General features: G+C 34.3%; 3 protein-coding genes across 3 annotated transcripts in view; all 3 read right to left on the minus strand.

Annotated features, from left to right (window-relative positions):
- LOC144548286 (uncharacterized) overlaps nucleotides 1–14425 on the minus strand; it is a 28533-nt gene extending 14108 nt beyond the window's left edge. The window contains exon 1 of the mRNA XM_078296971.1: nucleotides 14167–14425. The gene's annotated coding sequence lies outside the window, so the exon portion shown is untranslated. The remainder of the gene's footprint in view (nucleotides 1–14166) is intronic.
- Nucleotides 900–5286, minus strand: LOC144548527 (scarecrow-like protein 9). The gene is made up of 2 exons (XM_078297218.1): nucleotides 5188–5286; nucleotides 900–3152 (listed from the first exon to the last, which is right to left on the minus strand). Exon 2 carries the CDS (start codon nucleotides 3098–3100, stop codon nucleotides 1034–1036), a length of 2067 nt encoding a protein of 688 aa, XP_078153344.1. The 5' UTR covers nucleotides 3101–3152; nucleotides 5188–5286; the 3' UTR covers nucleotides 900–1033.
- LOC144548287 (uncharacterized) lies at nucleotides 10778–18865 on the minus strand. Its single transcript, XM_078296972.1, has 3 exons — nucleotides 18518–18865; nucleotides 15526–18214; nucleotides 10778–12760 (listed from the first exon to the last, which is right to left on the minus strand). Exons 2-3 carry the CDS (start codon nucleotides 17133–17135, stop codon nucleotides 11098–11100), a joined length of 3273 nt encoding a protein of 1090 aa, XP_078153098.1. The 5' UTR covers nucleotides 17136–18214; nucleotides 18518–18865; the 3' UTR covers nucleotides 10778–11097.
- Nucleotides 18866–20904: the final 2039 nt, after the last annotated feature.

The raw sequence follows: 20904 nt of genomic DNA on the forward strand, positions 1-20904 counted from the left end.
ATGATTAAGTTATTTTTTCACGTGTCATACCGTAATTGAAATGTCAAAGGGTGGTTATTGCACGCAAATGGTCATACCACATGAGTCATGTCGTGCCTAAACGTGACTCACGTAACTATTTAATTATAATTTAAGCTACTTTATTCAAGATTCACCATTTGATGAAGATCTAATAGTTCTAATTACATGTAACTCGCAGGAACACGTGTCGTGTCGTGCCATGACTAAATATTTTACATGCCGTGCCAAATTTTCTAAAATAATCACGGCACGGAACACGCGAGTCACGGTATATAACTGACACACGGCACTACTCTCACACTCTTCTATTAAATTATTTTGGGTTGATTTATTTTTACCTTTTTCGAATTCAAATACTAAAAAAGTTTGTGGAAAATGATAAATTGAATAACCTGTTTTTTAGGTAGATTGTTTAAGAACCCAACAAAACTGTTTTAAATTAAGTTTTAACAAAAATCTTCCTAACAACCATTTACAATCATATCATGTACACATCCCAACAACTCCTCAATTACACCTTTCTTACATATATAGCTCATCAATTTCCAACAATTTTATTCGCAGTTTAATTCTGATAAGAACGAAGATCATGTACAGGTTATAATTAGGATTAGACCTTTGAATACCGGTGAAGGCCATAAGAGAAATGCATCAGTCACATGGATTGGGAATCCAGAGTCTCGCTACGTACATTTCATCTAGTTGCTGATGAGCACGTCACACAGATAAATTTGTGCTATTTTAATTATGAAGCTCTTTTGAAATATTGTTCCTAATATCTTTGAAATTTTGGAACATTTCGTGTAGACTTACAAAAAAATAAAAAACACTAAATAAAATATGGATATCAATAAAAAAAAGTACACCAATCCAGAAACTTTGGAACAATTCGTGTAGACTTATACAAGCTCCATTTTTCAAATTATTAGTGAAAAAGAAATAAAATGCTTAAAATGATACATCAAAACCATTCACAAATTAACTATAGCTAAGTTTATCATGCATGCTCGTACTATTTAGTCTGGCAATGAACGCTCTCATCCTCATTTGAGATCCATGTGGACAACCCAAATATGACTGTTCCTTTCCATCCCAATAGAAGCCATTTGTTATCTTCTTCAATAAAAAAGTCCTTGTGGTAGAGCTCTCTCACTGTTCTCTTTATCTTTTTCTTGATCAGTGAATCCACCGGCAACTGCACAAAACCGGCCCGAAGATTCCTAGCTTGCCACTGCCTATACGTCTCAGGCCTATCCACTCTCTCAGAACCCTCACAAGCTATTGCATTAATTGCGTTCGGACTCGCAAAATTTCTTTCTATATGGAGCCTCACCTCACTCTCTCGAGGCATATTTGACTCAAAAATATCCAAAACTGAAGAGAACTTGGACAAAACTTCCTTAAATCGGGTTGTATAGAGCGGCGTACTATATGAGCCATTAACAATCCCATGAATAAAAACACGTGGTTTGATCTCCCTTATGATGCTTAGAACTTTATCCCGAGGGCAGCTCATGGAAATTGTCTCATCAGCAAGCTTTTCAAGTTGATACAAGCAATTTACTACTAAAATCTCATCTTTCTCAATTTTAAGATCTTCTATTCTAATGTTCTCCCATGTGGATGCTATACCTTGATACTTGAGACGGATATTAAACCTCTGAGCATATTCTGACAACCGCCTTCCTGTCTCTTCAACTAGTTTGCCTGGGCGAAATCCCTTTTCCGGAAATTCTATTCTAGTTATACGGATTTTAGGCGGCGTACTTCCTAAGCTCAAGAGACGTTCAAACAAAGATGCCCATAAGAATCCCATGTGGATTCCGAAGTCAATTATGTGAACCTTTGTGGCATTTTTTGAGACGTTAAGGATTGTTTGGTTAGAAAAGTAATATGATGCCCTAAAAAATGGGCAAATTGCATGATAAACTCGGAATGCCTTCAAAAACTCGGTCACATTTCCTTGACTTGACAATAGTTCATGGTAGATGTCACTTCCCGTACCAACTAAGCGTGCCTCGAGTGCATTCACCACATAATATGCCAAACGTTGGTCGCAGTCTCCCCTAGGGGATGCGTGTTTCCTTATTTGCTTGATGAGTTCAGAGGCCTTGTTGTAATCATCAGCAGAAACTGCTTCAGAACAGTGCATTAGGAGAGAACAAAGATTCACCATGCCATCTCCAATTTCCTCCTTTCCTAATGCCTTCTTAGTTCTTATGTCCACCTGACGCTCCAGTGACTCATTTTTCATTTCTTGTTTCACAATTTCACGTATGGAGATTACCTCTTTCTCATATTCACTACCGTGGGAAAGGAGAAATTGATCCAAGTTCTCATTTCTCGCCGGTTCATTTGAGGAAACTGCTTGGTGCTTGCAAGCTCGGCCCTCTGAAAGATCTGATTCTCTACCATTAAGAGTACTCCATTTTGTATAGGTCTCGTAACATGCATATTTGTTCTCGCTGACGTAGTTTGTTTGGAGTTCTTCATGAAAGTCAATTGTATTTGGCTCTAAACCAACAAACAACTTTTCAACTGCTGGAAGAAACTTCCTTGCTTCTTCAGCACCCTTTTGGACTTGCGTGGCTGGAAAGTTCTCCATAAATAAAGAAGATATACTTTCATCACTGGTCAAGAGGGGTCTCAAATTACTGTGTGTTGGCACATCATTTTCTGAAACACTTTTAATAGTATTACTGGAACCAATACTTGTAGTGTTATCATTTTGAGGTGGATGGAATTTGATCAAGGTAGGTGAAAGAGTGTACTCTTTTCCAAGGAGATCATAGAACGATTTCTCAGTTTCTCGAATAGCTGCCTCTTCTTGATATAGGTTTATATCATCATTTATATCTTCTTCTAACAGAATTTGGCCTATGTAGTTGATTACTGCATTGGACGTGAGATCACAAACCTCTTGGCATTCTGGTGTGACATTCTGGTTTATGTTGTAATTCGAAAAAGTTGGTGGTATTGTCTGGTAACAGCCAAAAACAGCTTGTGGTGCATTCGGTGTATCTTGGACATAATTCCCTTCTTCTTGGGAGTTCCCATGGCAAAGCCCTTTTGAAGCCATATGAAACTATGTTGTAGAATTTGTGCTTTCCGAGTTGCAAACTGCCAAGTAACTGCAATTTGCACCAAATTAATTGTTCAATTTCTCATTGCAAAAAAGACGGTTACAAAAGAAATAGTAGAATATAAATCAGGATTAGATTCATTTCAGATCAGTAAAAGTTCATTGAGATTTGTACCAGTTGGGTTTGGGTTGGAATCTTAGGCTGTTTGCAACTTTGCATGTCATTTTTTACATCAATTCACATCGTAGTGAACCAAAGAAACTGAACTGAAACATTAAAATGAAAAACAAAGAGGAAGAAGAAAATTCGTGTAATGCTTTTCTCTAGCATCCTTGGATGAGTCGGGGTATAAATCATTCAGGTTTCTTTAGTCTCCATTTGAAGTTTTGTTATAAAAGAATGTGGCTGTTACGTCTTCATTCTGTATTGAGCAAATTGGTTCTGAATTTCTGATTAATAGGATTACAATGGAGATGTCCATTCTAGACTCTACTGGAAGTCAAAACACAATCAGAGACTCAAAGAGAATTGTAGATTCAGTTACAGGATTAGTTAGCAAAACAACATTCTGTTAGTTAGCTTAGAAGGAAAGATTTTGCTGTAATCATTCTCTATATAAGCCAGAGGATTGTACATGTAATTGAGATAACAAAGATTGTTTCACTTCCTTTTTTATCTCTATTTCTATTTTGTTATACTGATTATTCTATTTTCTCACCATCATGGCTATGAAAATCAGAATTAGAATCGGTAAGTTGACCACAAAATCAAAATCGGGTGAATTGGTAGGAATCCATTGAATCGGATCGGAAACTCGGATTTTTTATTAAAAAATCTTGTTTTGTATTTAAAAATAGGAAAAATAAATTGTAAAAAAATAATTTCTCCAACAATTATGTTAAGACAAAAGATTAATATAAAACATAAATTATTTTTATGGATGATATATTATAAAAAAAATGTAGAGCACAAATTAAATCTTTGAATCATTGAAATAGATCTAATGTAAACGAGGATAAGAAAATAATAAAAAATATTTCGTTGATACTAAATTATTTTGCTTGTGTAACTTTCGTGTTGTATATAATCATAAAGTCGATTGACACGGGATTGAAATATTTTTGGTACAACATTGCAAAGAGTAGGACTGTTCTAGCCAATTAGTCTGAGCTAATTAAATTAAAAATTTAATCGAAAAATATGTATTGAATAAGGAAAGACCCTAACAAATCAGCTCATTTTCTTTGAATTGCAATTACTCGTCTCACCGTCAGACCTTTCTTTTCTCCTCTCTTTCATTCTATTTACAAAACATAATCGTTTCAGATATGAAAAACAGTTAAATACGCAGAATCGGTCAAAGTTCGAAAGAAATCAGCTCAGAACTGAAAGAATCGGACTACCTTGAACCATAAATCCATTAACTCGGCCGAGTCAACATGATTCAACCAATTTTTGAGGGAAAAAATGCTCGGATCCGGTCGATACAGGTCCTACTCGACGGATTTTCCAAACCATACCATCCCAAGTTAGCTCAGATTAAAATCAAGAGAGGTCATCATGATATTTGACTCACATCAAAGTTTTAACAGCCTGAAACATAACAAACTTACTCGGAACTAGGGCATCTAATTATGACATTACATGTCACATATACCAAAATAAATTTGGAAGGCTCCGTTCTAATTTTGAGGTTTATGGGGGTCCGAATTGCAATAAACTAGTTAGTTGTTTGCACCGGTTCGGTTTAGTGTTTTTTGATGTTAAAGCTGACTATTTTGTGGTCACTAGTACCGGCTTTGGTACTGGAAAATAAGGCTTGAGTGGACCGTTGAGGGACAGTCAACGGTGTTGTAGATAATATTTTCCTTTTGTTTCTTTCATTGCTGTTTGGTTGATGCATGGGTATGTAATTGTATTCTTTCAAAAAGAGAAAGAAAGCATCTTACATATGCTTTGTTATGGTAATTAATATGTTGGAAGAACTAATTTCATGACAAATATACCCTGAAAATAATAATGTCCGGGGAAATTCATTAGCAGAACAAAACTGTAAAGATGAGGTTTATATATAAAGCCGTACCTCTCTATCCGTAGTCCCACTGCAGCTCTGCTTGCTCTGCTTTCTCTCTGTTGTGAATACAGAAAACACTTCCCTGTATGTGTATGCTAAGACCTCTCTGCTTTCTCTCTGCAAGTGGTGGGAATGAATTGTAGAAAAATCAACTAAGACGGAGGAGCTTCATACAGGTAGTCATCCTTTTTTTACATTGACAATTCAAAGAAAAGGAAATAGCTAGGAAACCAACAAGTTCTTCGTCGCCTTCTTAATATCACATTCACATATTATCCATTGCTCCGTATGATGACTGGTGTGGCGGGTTTAACAGAATTAGTCTTAAGCCCGTTATTGAATGGAAGAAGATTTCGTGACATGACCATTTAGACCATCTCCATCACAGCAATTCATTAACAATTAAAAACAGCTTCATGGCACTAAATAAAATTAAACCAATCTTAATTTCTAAATCTCTCCACTCCTAAAATTAACTTTCAATTTCTAGGGGAATTTCACGTATATTCCTCAAAAACATCAAAATTACGAATTTCCTCCTCTAAATTCTGAAATTATGTATTCCCTCCTCTAAACTTCAAACACTGACAAATTTACCCATTATATTGTTTTTTATATTAAAACTCAATTTAAATTATAAAATATCCATTTTATCCTTTATTAAAAGCATAAAATATTTGTAGTTTGTTTAAGAAAAATGTCGGTCTTATATTTTATCGGTTTTTTAGTACAAGTGGTTCATTTTTTTTACTTCTGTGAGATGAATGATAGAGGTGTCTCACAAAAAATTTTGTCTTTTTCTTCTCTGAGATGAATGATAGAGAATTAGAGATGCAGTAAGAAAGAGTTTGTAAAAAAAAAAAAAAAATTGAGGCTTAGCATATTATTAGAGGCATTCCCCCTAATAAAATTCAAACAAAAACGGTAGAAATATATATTAGACTTTTTTAAGGACCAAAACAGAAACTTCTCTTCCAGTTTTCCATGTTGATATCGCCGTTCGCTGATTAGATAAACAGAAGAAAACTGAAAGTCTTTCACATATACTATTTTTCTGAGGCATTTCACATAAACAGCAGAAATTGCTGAGGCATTTCTCACTGTTTTTTCTTTTCACTTAATTATAAAACAAAATAATTTCACTGTTCATTCTTTTTATAAATAGTTAGAGTATGGTGGTATTCCAAATTCTGAATATAATACTATTTGGAAATCTCACATTCTTTTAAAAATCAAAATATTTCTTTAACTCGTCCGACGAGATAAAATTCTAACTAAGCTAACTTGGCAAAAAAAGGTTGGCCAGGGAATCTTACTTGTGCATTTTGTGACCAACATGAGAGTACTGATCATTTATTTATACATTGTTCTTACGTACGATTGATATGAAATTGGATTGCAACATACAATTCATTCACCTTTGATTGTAATTCTCTAGATGATTTGTGGTTACTTGATGCTTCTATCTCCTTAAAGGATATATTACTTGTAGAATTGTTAATGAGAGCTATCTTATGAACTGTATGGTTAGAAAAAAAAAATAGAGTTATTTTTAATGATAATACGTACTACTCTTATTTCTGTTAAATCACTAGGGTTTAAGATAATCTATTTAGCTACTTTTTAGTGTAAATCTAGATCTGAAAATTCATACTTGAAATTAAGCCTAATGCTTCCATGTGATGTTAAGGACCTTCTAGGTCAGATAATGGAGGGGGAAGAGGAGTTAACCCAGGCTCTTGGAGCTGGCAGCCTCCCAGGTCAAATGTCTGGAGACGAGTTGACAGATAAGGATTTATTGGATTACTAGTCTTCTCAGATATTACTGATTTTTGAGCTTTTGCATGCTTAGTATTCATTTTGTTCGGAAATTAGCTTTTGATGTGCTACTGTTTTTTTATTTGTATGCCTTTATGACTTTTGATCAGTGTTCTAAATAGCTAGCTATAGCGGCGCTATAGCTTTTCCGGACCATAAACGCTAAGCTATGAGATAAAATTGCGCTAACTCAGCTACGACCGCTATAGCTATAATAGCTGACCGCTATTACCGCTATATGAGACCCGCTATAGCTACCTCTATGCTACATGGTTTTTTTTTTTTTTTGCAATTTATATGGACTTCTGTACTTCTATTCTTATTTCTAATGCTACATGGTCTTCTACGATAAGTATATTAAACCAAACTATACGCTTCTATTTTTATTTGTGATTTATTCTATCATTCTATATCGAGAAATGTTCAAATACTAATTCTTCATTTTGATTACTCTTTTTATAGTATTTATTTGTAAAATTATTATCGTTCGTTTCAATTGAAAGCTGATTTTGATTATTATTATAATTATAAAATGTTTAAATATGTATATCGACTTCATTTACCTTATAAAATTAATTGCTCTTTGTCTATTATAATATGTAATAACATGAAGTATAAACTATTAAATAATGTTACTTTTTAGATTTTTTTTCCTTCTTATTTGCGTAATTAATAAAAAGTATAGACTTAGATTAGTTGTCATTTAGTTGTCTATTTTCTTTCTTAATATTAGATATTCTTAATAGCTATTGCTGAAGTTGCACGAGCTGCCGTCACTGACACTGAAGCAACAATAGTTGTTACTGATTTTGTACGAGCAGCCACCGCCGACACTAAAGCCGCACGAACTACCACTGATGTCGCAAAAGCCAAACTACGTGTGAGAAATATGGTAACCATTGTCAGGTGTTATTCTGAATGTAGAATTTACTCTAAAGGAGCCTGATCATGATAAAATGCCTAAACATGAGAAAATGTGGTGGAAGTTTTGTCTCGCATCCACTAGGGTGATCATGTCATTGATCATTAGTGTCTTCTCTACGTCTTTCAAAACTAGTTTAGTACACTTATTGAAGGTGAAAGAGACATTTCACGTTCAGTAAGTGTACCAATTAATTGAGTTAGTTCTGTCTGAAAATGTAGAAAAGACATTAATAATCAAGTTACATGATAACCCTGATGGATTCGAGACAAAACTTCCACCGCGCAGTTTGTATTTTTCAACATTGATGGTAGTTCATGCAGTATCAACGACGGTGGTGGTAGCTCGTACAGTGACAGCTTGTGCGGCTTTAACAGTAGCTGGTACGATTTCAGCACTAGAGATTTCAATGTTGATGCCGGTAGCTCATACAACTCCAGCATCAGCTCGAGACTTCATGGTACTTCCCTGCTCTTTTATTTTGACATAAATTTTAGAATTTTTGTTATTAAAAAATTAAATAATAGAGACATGATAGAAGTCATAAAATGAAAACATTTAAACCCTCCTGTTTCTCTAATAAGTTAATTTGGCATGAAATAATTTAAGTTAATTTGAAGCTTAATTTATCTGTCTTTTTAACAAAATTTTGAAGATAGTTCTAAATGGTTTGGGAAAATTTGGAGCACAGATAATTGAATTTGCAATGACGCACAACAAAAAAGAAAAATTAATTAGTAACTTGCTCAGTGTGCTATTATCCTTTGCATTGAGTACAATATATACACATGTCACCATCTTCCCTATTTGGCGTATATGTCGGTTTATCTTTGCCTTGAAGAACTGTAATGATCCGAGATGCCAACCTACCAAGTACCTAAAACACAACCAAAATTTTTCATGATACGCAACTTTAGTTGTGTATAACCTGCTAAAATGAGAAATATCATGTAAATGCCCCCTTGCTTCCTTACATTTATTTAATGTTGACCAAAATACCCTCCTTTCAAAATGTTCCTCTCAGCAAGAAATGAAAGCAAATAACATTTTTTTTTTTATATTTATCAAGTTATATTTCGTAGCAATCGCAAAGCAATTTGTGTTTCTTACAATAATCACTCACTTCTACGTAACACATGAAATTTCATTGTTCTTTTTTTTTTAAATAAAACACATTTGTTTCTTTCAATTTGAAACTAAATTAAAGACTTTTAAGTTAATTCATAGATTACTCATTCTTACAGAGTAATTCATTTGCTTTTTCTTCACAGCACCACAAAAAATGGAATTTAATTCAATATCTTATTTTGAATTAAAAAGGAAAAACTTTTATTATTAGATATTGTATAAATTAAAGTGCGAAACAACGAATCAAAAGAGACTTATGCGGAATTGGATTTCTCGTCTCCCAAAACTTTTCTATTTAAATAAAATATAACTTTGAAATAAATCTCTAGAGAAATAACAAAAAAAAGATCAGAAAATAAAAAGGACGAATATTTCAAAATTTCAAGTTTTTATAGATTTTAAATGGGTAATGGTTGTCATACCCATCATAAAATTTTGAAATATCTCATTTTCCCATCACAACTTGAAAATTATTTATTTTCCCACTAAAAACGAACAGTCCTATTCATTTTTTTTTTCTTTTCCTAAATCTAATTTTAAACTTTTATTTGAACTGATGTCAAATTTATTTAAACTTTATTTTCGATAACTAGTCTTTAAATAATAGTCAAATAATCATGGCCACTAGAAGAGTAGCATTCCAATACTAAAAAAGTTTGTGGAAAATGATAAATTGAATAACCTCTAGAGCTGGCACAAAAAATATCCACAATCAATCAAAGCTCTTGAAATGGTACCAGAAATATTATATCTCCACATAATTTGTCTTTCTGAGTCACTTAGATTGATGAAATTTTTCCTAAATAAATAAACAAACAATCATAAAAAAAAAGGATTACAGATGTCTTTTGAGTTTTAAAAAAATATACAAATTGTCCATGTGTTGCGATTTTCTATGGCTCCATTATCTATGACTCCTTGATTTATGCTGTGCTCCTCATATGATGAAGCCACAGAGAATCCAAACACATCTCTATTTTTCTGAAAAGAAAAATATATGGTTTAAATAAGTAGAATTTTTACGATCCTTTCTGGGCATAAAAATTCAGCGGTACTCTTTATGTTTCTACGTTTTTGTTTTTATATATATTTTCTATAAATAAAAAATTCTCTAAGTTTAGTGTTTTAACTTTATATTTTGTTATTTTGCAAGTTACCGGTAGATGAAGCAAGCAGTATTGTCGTCCTTGGTTAAACCCGGTCACTTCATTATGACCCTTGAAAGAAACAAACATGTAAAACTTGAAAAATATTTGCAATTGCCAACTAAATATTTCTAAAATTCAAGCTAACACCCAATGTCTCCGAGATAAAATTTACAGCCGCACCCAATCGTTAATTCATTGTGGTAATTTGTGCATGTATTAATATACCTGTACATATTGGCAACTTCACCCCTATTCCGATAGATATTGTCAGACATCAAATTAAAATGAAGATACAAGGGATAATATATAGCCACGTCAATTATATCCAGGTTGGACGAAACCTTAAATCTAATGAAAAGGTCTGGATCATATAAACAAACTGTAATTAACGGAAAGGAAAAATAGTAATGGTTGAAGCCAATATGCATTGCAAACATGTGCACTGAATGTTTCATTCGGAAGGGCCATTCAACTTTGACATATATCATTTTAGTTTTGATGAAAATTACAAGAAATTATGTAATGTTCAAAATAGTAAAATGCTAGAGAAATCTCACTTCAATTAAAAGAATTGTACTTGATGTTCATAACACAGATAGCCTCATCTAACAACAGTGAATTTCGATACAATACAATACGGGTTTTAATTTACTGACATCTGACATATGCTTAGACTAGAATGCAAAGCAACCAAAAAAGCAGGTCAGAAGTGTGGCTGCAAAACATTGAATCACCCAAAAATATAAAAAATATAAAAAATATAAAAAGAATATGTTCAGGCCTTTTTCACAACAACTTCTATTGTTACAAGTAACACTAAATGGAGCAACAAACTGTGCAAAAGTACATAAATTGATCATTTAAATTCAAATAAGCTATCTATTGACAACAGGATTAAGTACTTCAATCATTAGTCTTACCAATTGTCTGGTCCATGAGATCCCTCGCATCATCATCTCGTCCCATTTTCAAAAGCAGTTCTAATACTGGTGCAGAGGCAGCTAAATCGGGTTTCACCCCTTCTTGCTTCATTCTATTCAACACGCACATAGCCTGATCTACTTTTCTGTTCTTTGCATATGCTTTCAGCAAGGAACTGTAAGTTGAGAGATCTGGCGCAACATGATTGAGTTGCATTCTATCTAAGATTTTCATCACATCCTCGATAGTGTCATAATTTGCAAGGCCAATAAGTAAAATTCTATATGATACAGCATCTGGTTTTATGCCTCCCCTTACCATTAAGTCAAACAACTTTTGAGCCTCCTTGGTTTGCCCTTGTTTGCACAAAGAATCCATCATTGATCCATATGTAACCTCATCTGGCAAAAAGCCTCGATCAATCATATCCTTGAAAACACTAATCGACTCTTTCCAACAGCCTAGTTTAGAATATCCATTTATAACACTAGTATAAGTGATAAGATTAGGTGCGGCACCTTTATCAATCATATAATACAATAGTTTCTCTGCCTCGTCAATTTGCCCCCTCTTGCAAAGCGAGTCCATAATTATATTGCATGTCACAGTGTTTGGCGGTATTCCCTTTGAAACCATCTCATTTAGTAACTCCTTTGCCTTTTTTAGTCTGTTCATCTTGCACAGCCCATCTATAAGAGTACTATAGGTAAAAACATCAGGATCCTTACCTCTAGAAATCATAATACAAATCAACTCTTCGGCTTTTTCAACTGCCCCCTCCTTACATAGTGCATCTATGATAGTAGTATAGGTCACAACATTGGGATCATGCTCTTTAGAAACCATGGACTGGAGCAATTCCACTGCCTTGTCCAATAGCCCATTTTTGCACAACCCATCCACGAGGGTAGTATAGGTCACAACATTAGGTTCAAGTCCTCGAGAAATCATGTAGGATAGCAATGTTTCTGCCTTCTCAGTTTCGCCTTCCTTGCACAGGCCATTAATCAGTGAGCTATATGTGACTACATCTGGCACAACGCCCTCCGAAAACATTTTCTCAAACAAACTAAATGCTTTACTAATTGCGCCTTCTTTACAAAGGCCATCAATAATAGTGGTGTAGGAAATCACGTTAGGTGTACAACCCAACTTTGGCATTTTATTGAACACCATGGCTACAGCCTCAGTAATCCTATTCTCAGAACAAAGGCCCTTAAGTAAGGGATTGAAGATGTTAGGTTCAGCTCTCTGCCCGCCTTTAATAAATCGTCCCAAGAATACCAAGCCTAGTCTAGGCTGATTCATTCGGATACAGTAGCTGATCAAGACACTATAGGTGACACCATCGGGTGAGGGTGAGACCTGTCTAGGTTGGGTCCAGCGATTAAAGAGTGAAAAGACAGTTGCATAATGGTTGTTGGAGTTCTTCATACGAGTTAAGGCTGTAAAGAGTTGATTAAAGGAATAGATGGACGGTGTTGGGTTCTTTGCAGCCAGCAAGCGATCAAAAAATTGAAGAGCATCTTTAATAGTAAGGGTGCCCGACCGACAACATTCTTTTACAACCAGTTCCAATTGGCGGATCCCCATGACCGGCCGTGTGTTGGAAATGGTCACAACTCCTCTTGAAGACACTGTTTGATTTTACAACCTGGCAAGCACGATTTCAATCAGATCAGCTACCATGCTATTAGGCTACAATTAGGTACTGCCAGAATCGATACAATTTAGGATATAATCTATAATTTACAATACCAAAGTAAGAAGCACAGGCCTCTAGAATCGATACAGCTTGACCAATATCAGAGTTGATGCCTCTCATAGTTACAAATAAACATTGGAACACCGGCCGGCCTAATTTATGGTCCCAACAAACTAATTACTCTTTATTCTTTAAGAAGAGAATAAAAAAAAAATCAACCAGAGATTCAAAATTGACCTTAGAAATTGAAACATGGCCAAGAATAGTACAAGTTGTGTTTGCTTTTTGTCCAATTTACAAGTTGGTGTTATATACTTACATTGAGGACCTTAGAAATAATTCCGATACCATACTAAAAAAAGTGAGGCACGCAGGTTTGGTATGACTGGACAAATACCAGAGTCAATGCCTCTCGTAAATTATGAATAATCAGTCTAATACACAAATTACTCTTACTGGACATAACTAAACCTAAAGTAATCTAAAATTAAACTTCAACCTTACAAATTGAAATTGTGGCAGTAGATAGTGCGCATGCACAGTGGTGACAAGCACATGCCGGTACCAAACTTGATCAGTTCAATTGCAAAATTAACTGATATTGGAGCCCTTCATTTCAACTGGTACTGTAACCTGCTCATAAAGATATTATACTTAAGTAAATACTTGCTCAAATAATGAATTGCCTTTTCATGATTCATTATAACATTATGTCACCATTATGCTTGTAACCTTCAAACCAAATTTAAATGTGTGAGGTAACATGCACTAATCCTAAGAACTATGAGAACCCTAATTACCTCATAAACTAGTAAATATTCAAATAAATTAGATGTATCTCAGAATGGTACTCTTAGTGTGATCTCATTCTTTTATTTTTTGTATTCAATATTACTAAATTGGTTGTTGGTACATAACCTAAACCACTATTTCCTTCCTAAAAAATCCAGCTTCGCTTATAGTTGACAAGGCAAAAGATGCCTTTTGCATAGGATTTTGCTTCTTATTTTCCACAATTTAGGCTCTAACTCAGCTTTCTAAAAAGATACAAGACAAAGGTGCATAATTACCAATTTATAGGGTAAACAACTGCAATTAATTGGTTTTATGTGTTATTTCTCCATTTGGGGAATGAAGGCTAAATTACTTCCCAATGGAAAGGTTCAAACAATTGAATCCATGTACTGCCTCTTTGGGACAATTTATCAAGCACCTCGTAATCAATCAAGGTGCTAAATTTATCAAGGGGCCCAGAATTTGAGGACAGGAAAAAAAAATCACCATAATCAATCAAGGTGCTAAATTACTGGCCTAAAGGAAGTGGCGGAGGAGGGCAGAGGTGTTACCATGGTTAAAGAGAGACTAGTATGTCTTCTTCATTCTTGCATTTCAGAGAAGAGATTGAAAGCTTGTTTAGAAAACGGGTACGAAGAGTAGCCGTCAAAATCTGGTGGTGGAAGTGAGAAAATCTCTGAGGGACATTTTCACAAACACTTGACGTGCAAGAGAGTTCTATTATACCATCTGCAGTGAATTGGGGTAAGAGAGGAATTTGTGAGGAGGAAGGCGTCTGAAGAAGAGATGGAGGAGGCGATGGGGAAATATGATTAGTGAAAACTATACATTTTAGCGGAAGAGAAAACTATACATTTTAGCGGAAGAGAAAACTATACATTTTAGCGGAAGAGTTCTATTGTACCACCCGACACTTGAGACCTAATTTTAGCGGAAGAGAAAACTATACAAACCGCTGCGGTGGTCAACATAAAGTAAAAAAAAAACAAAATTGCATCTATACCCATTGTTTTTCTAACATTTCGATATCTACCACACAAGTGGTAGTAAACTAGTAAAGACACCCACCAAGAAAATTAAAAACAAACACTGCAGAGTCAACATAAAGTAAAAAACAAAATTTCATTTATACCCATTATTTTCTTAACATTTCGATATATAACCCACAAGTGCTAGTAAACTAGTAAAGTCATCCACCATCAAGAAAATTATCCATTGTGTACACAAACCATGTGAGGAATAAAAGAATTGAGTAGCCACCTCATTTAATTCATTCAGATCATCTGCTCAAAGTAGATGTATGAATAAAAAGAAAAATATATTCGTCTTATTTGGAATTCACAGCTGGTTACCACGAAGTGATGTATGATGTGAAGCTAATAAATAGATTGGAATCGCATGAATTTTTTTTAAACGGCTATTTCAATATCCTATTAGGTAAGCAATTAATGTCGTTTTGCCTGCTAATTTTTTTGGCGAGTGAATTAGTTCTGAAAGGAGAGATCATCTATTCTACCAGGCATCTAATACTTATATAGCTTGTCATAAAATACATATTTCTCAAAAGAAAACATAGCATTATTTATTATTTATATTGCATATTCATTATAATAGAGAGTAAGTGCATTGTGTAACATGCCCGTATGCGTTTACAATATATAAAAGTGCTGAGTAAAATTTACAAAGAGAAAAAAAAGAAAAAAAAAACACACACACTAGAAACCAGATCCAAATTTGAAAACATTACAAATAACGAAAGAACAGTAAAAAGGAAGAAAGAAAATATCCAGAATAAGAGAAATATTGAGCAAAGCAGTAAGAAGTACTTCATTTAATAGAGCAACAAACTGGCCAAATTACATATGATTATCTAAATTCAAATGAGCTGTCTTCAACTAAACTCGGCACTTCAATCATTAGGCTTACTAATTGTCTGGTCCATGAGATCTCTCGCATCATCATCTCGCCCCATTTTCAAAAGCAGTTCTAATATTGGTGCAGAGGCAGCTAAATCGGGTTTCACCCCTTCTTGGTTCATTCTGTTCAACACGCCCATAGCCTCGTCTACTTTTCTCTTCTTAGCATATGATTTCAGCAAGGAAGTGTAAGTTGAGAGATCTGGCACAACATCATTGAGATGCATTCTATCTAGTATATTCATCACATCTCCAATATTGCCATAATTTGCATAGCCGATAAGTAAAATTCTATATGATACAGCATCTGGTTTTATACCTCCCCTTACCATTAAGTCAAGCAACTTTTGAGCTTCCTTGCTTTGTCCTTGTTTGCACAAAGAATCCATCATTGATCTGTAAGTAACTTCATTTGGGAAAATACCTCGATCAATCATATCCTTGAAAACTCTAATCGACTCTTTCCAGCAGCCTAGCTTAGAATATCCATTTATAACAATATTATATGTGATAAGATTAGGTGCGGCACCTTTATCAATCATATGATACAATAGTTTCCCTGCCTCATCAGTTTCCCCCCTCTTGCAAAGCGAATCCATAATTATATTGCATGTCACAGTGTCTGGCGGTATTCCCTTTGAAACCATCTCATTTAGTAACTCCTTTGCCTTTTTTAGTCTGTTCATCTTGCATAGCCCATCTATAAGAGTACTATAGGTAAAAACATCAGGATCCTTACCTCTAGAAATCATAATACAAATCAACTCTTCGGCTTTTTCAACTGCCCCCTCCTTACATAGTGCATCTATGATAGTAGTATAGGTCACAACATTGGGATCATGCCCTTTAGAAACCATGGACTGGAGCAATTCCACTGCCTTGTCCAATAGCCCATTTTTGCACAACCCATCCACGAGGGTAGTATAGGTCACAACATTAGGTTGAATTCCCTGAGAAACCATGTAGCGCAACAGTTCCTGTGCCTTATCAGTTTTGCCTTCCTTGCACAGGCAATTAATCAGTGAGTTGTATGTGACAACATCTGGCACAATACCCTCTGAAATCATTACCTCAAACAAACTAAATGCTTTATTAACTGCTCCTTCTTTACAAAGGCCATCAATTACAGTGCTGTAGGAGATCACATCAGGTGTGCAGCCAAACTTAGGCATTTTATGTAACACCATGACAACAGCCTCACTAATCATATTCTCATAACAAAGGCCCTTGAGTATAGGAGTGAAGAAGCAAGCACCAGCTCTCTGGCCCTCCCTAATAAATCGTCCAAAGAAAATCAACCCGAGTCCAGGCCGATTCATTCGAGTACAGTAGTCAATCAACATAGTATAGGTCATGATATTGGGTGGGGGTGAGACTCCTTTAGTTTGGCTCAAACGGTTAAAGAGTGAAAATACAGTTGCATAATGGTTGTTTGAGTTCTTCATACGAATTAAGGCCTTAAACAGATGATTAAAGGAATAGATGGACGGTGCCGGGCTCTTAGCAGCCAACAAGCGATCAAAAAATTGAAGAGCATCTTTAATAGTAAGGGTGCCCGACCGACAACGATCTTTTACAGCCAGTTCCAATTGGCGGATCCCCATGGCCGTGTATTGAAAATGGTCACGACTGCCCCTTGGAGATGGTTCACTAGAGGCTGTTGGTAGCCTCTAAAAATGGGTTGCCCCCCTGTTCAACTATATGGTGTCCTACAAATTAATCAATACATTCCCTGAGTAAAATAAATGAAATAATTGTTAACAAATTTTGCATAACATGACAAAGGCTGTAGGTAACAGAACAGTACTAGTTAGGCATCAGTCCAGTACGTGATGCCCACCTTTGCTTAATAGTGATCCACAATGCAAATAATCAAACACAAATAGATAAAGTTTTCCAGGTTGGTACCATTTCAATTTAGATCAGCTACCATGCTGGTACTCATGTACTGCTGGGTACTAACAGATGCCTTTTTGTGTTATACAATGTCATACTCATTCGTTATATTTTCTTATTTGGACTAGATGTGCTTTATGGTGGGCAGTGAAGGTCAATTTGGGCTCTTCCCAAAGGGCTGTTTGGTCAATTTTTCTAATTAGGGATTTGGTCATTGAGCAGGTCATCTAAGGAATCAAGCAACATGGGTCTCAAAACTTGATAAATAATAAATCATAGTATCATAATAAATGTAGCAAAAGGCTAAATAGAGGACTCCCTATTTACTTAATTAATGTTCGAATTCAATCCTCTTATACCAGTAATTATTCAGCTAGTAGTGGTCTGCATCAGACAAACTTCGATTTTATGAACCAGATTTTAGTAGTTACTTTGGACTTTTTGTGTTTGCCTTTTGTCCAATTTACAAGTCATTGCTATGTTGAGGATCTTAGATATAATTCCTATACCGTACTAAAAAGGTGAGAAATCCAGATTTGGTATGATTGGACAAATACCTTACGAATAAACAATCTAATACCAGCCTCTTTATTTCCCAATAAACTAATTTCTCCAGCTGGGGATAACTAAACCAAAGAAATCTAAAATTGAACTTAACCTTACAAAACTGTAGCAGTAGATAATGTGCATGCACAGTGGTAACCAGAACATGCCAGTACCAAACTTGATCAGCTCAATTGCAAAATAAACTGATATTTGAGTCTTTGATTTCAACTGGTACTGTAACCTGCTCATAAAGATATTATGCTCAAGTAAATACTTGATCAAATAGTGAATTGCCTTTTCATGATTCATTATAATATTATGTCACCATTATGCTTGTAACTTTCAAACCAAGTTTAGATGTTGTGAGGTAACATGCACTAATCCTAAGAACTATGAGAACCCTAATTACCTCAAAAACTAGTAAATATTCAAATAAATTAGACGTATCCCTCAGAATGATACTCTTAGTGAAAAATCACCATAATCAATCAATGTGCTAAATTACTGGCTTAAAGGAAGTGGCAGGGGAGAGCAGAGCTGTTACCATTGTTCAGAGAAGAGGTTGAAACCTTGTTTAGAGAACGTGTACGAAGCGTAGCCGTCAAAATCTGCTGCTGGTAGTGAGAATATCTCTGAGAGACATTTTCACAAACAGTTGATGTGCATGTGCAAGAGAATTGTATTATACCACTTGGAAAAAGGAAGAGAGGAGAGGTGGGGTAAGAGAGAGAGAGAGAGAGAGGAGATGGTGAAATATGATTAGTGAGTAGTGAAATAGAAAGGGAGAGTATTAGTGAGAGGTTTGGAATAGAGAATGTGGCGGCGGTGTGGCATTCAGTGGGGGAGAAGCAGAGGGGTAATTTGGTCCGATTTTGAAACAACCAAGCAACAATCTGATCTGTGTCTGGGATTCAAGGGGTCGAAGATGCGACAATTTGGTGTCTTTACTTTCGATCTGCGCAGGAGACCATTATCTTCTTTTTGTTTTTGGCTGAAATTTTGATTGCATCCGGTTATTAATTTCTTTTGTCAAAATATTTATTTACGTGTCTCAATTTTCAACACATACATAGTTTATGAATTTTTATTTTTGAAATTTGATAATCTAAATCATTAAACACAATCTTCATATGAAAATTTTATATATTTTTTTATAATTTCTTTATTATTTCTTTTAGAAAATCATTACTATTTGATGGTCTGGAATTTTCAAATCAAGTGAATTCTACCTATCTAAAAAAGCAGTAGTGAATTAAAAAAATTATATAAAATTTGGTTTGCAAATATATTTTTTAGAGTGAGTCTATGGTACTATGCATATTACGATTTGGCACTGTGTTACGGCTTTATATTCAAGTTTTCAAATCCTAACGGTCGATCCGAACCGTTCATCTTGTTCTCCATATTAATATGTATTTGGAGACCAAATTTTACATTTTTTTTACTATTTTTTTTAGATTTATTGAAAATCACTGTTTTTGGATGGTCCAGAATTTTCAGATCAAGTGATTTTCTAAATATCTAAAAAAATAGTAAAAAAAATTCAAAAAATGTAAAATTTGGTCTCCAAACACATATTAATATGGAGAACAAGATGAACGGTTCAGATCGACCGTTAGGATTTGAAAACTCGAATATAGAGCCGTAGCATAGTAACAATCCGTGATATGCATAGTACCATAGACTCACTCTATTTTTTATATGAAAATTATATTGAATAGTTCGTATTGATTGTTTGAACTTAAAAAATGAATACATAGGTCCACAATGCAAGCTGTGTAATATGCTCATTCATTAATCTTTATATATATGTGAACTAGAATAATTAAAATACTCTTTTTATGAATGAAAAAATATTATATCTCTCAAATTTTATTTTAGCCAGCGCCTAAATAGATATACAGTAAGACATCATCTACTTAAACTTGAGGGTAAATTTTAATTATTTTATGAAAAAATAAATAGCACAGCCCCCTCAAAAATACATTTTTAAAAAAAAAAATCTAAAGTAACACTTTAGGTCCTTTTCTTTTAAAATCCTATACAACGTCAATGTAAATTTGAAGTTTCTTCATGAATTGGACCACCAGATATATATATCTAGTTTGTTTTGTTCCTAGCGCATATGAGAGCTATCATGGTAGGGTTTTACATTTTAGAGATGATCTATGTTCGCAAGATATATTTTTTTTATATATTAAGAAGGGTATATTTGCCTTTTTGTGCACTGTGCAAAAAAGAAAAGAAAAGGTAATAACCAATTAATATCGTAATTAACAAGTTCAATTGCACTATGTATTGCAACACGATATATATACAAGTATATACAACTTGAATGTCAAATACAGAGTACAGCTACTAGGTATTATCAATTAGAGTTTTAACATTCAATAAATTATATATAGATTTCCTTTTTTTAATACTAGATATTCTTAATAGCTACTCAGTTTTCCTGTCTTCACCGTCTGATAAAGATCTCAACATTTTACATTTACTTGAACAAATCTCAATGCCAGGGCCGGTTCTGAAAATTCTGGGGCTCGGGACGAGACAAAAATTTGAACTCTTAATATACACAATTTTTTATTAATATATCAATAGATTATACAAAATAGAGGAACATAAAATCAATACCCCTCAAAATAAAACATATATAACGAGTCAATGATTAACATACTCACATCATGCTTCTTGATAAACAAAATAATAAAAGGATTGAACCTAGGTAATGAGACAAAGTCGCTGTGTCGCTGAGTCGTTGCTGCTGTACTAACTTGGATCGAACTATGACTTACCTAAATTTTGATATCCGCCATAGAAATTAAAAAAAAAAATGGCGAACGCTAAGTTACATTTTTTTGCCATTTTTTTATATTAACTGTACAGAAAAAATTTGATAATAAAAAAGTGTCAAAAGCTATGCTAAGTTAG

Source organism: Carex rostrata, chromosome 33 (assembly GCF_964058835.1).
Source record: "Carex rostrata chromosome 33, lpCarRost1.2, whole genome shotgun sequence".
Classification (NCBI taxonomy): Eukaryota; Viridiplantae; Streptophyta; class Magnoliopsida; order Poales; family Cyperaceae; genus Carex; species Carex rostrata.

What these genes read in the sequence shown, in the direction of transcription:
- LOC144548527 (XM_078297218.1), bottom strand. Translation starts at nt 3,100, where the DNA reads ATGGCTTCAAAAGGGCTTTGCCATGGGAACTCCCAAGAAGAAGGGAAT.
- LOC144548287 (XM_078296972.1), bottom strand. Translation starts at nt 17,135, where the DNA reads ATGGGGATCCGCCAATTGGAACTGGCTGTAAAAGATCGTTGTCGGTCG. An exon ending in ATTAGTAAGCCTAATGATTG is followed by an intron (nt 12,761 to 15,525) that starts AAGTGCCGAGTT and finishes CAGGTTGTAAAA; the next exon opens with TCAAACAGTGTCTTCAAGAG.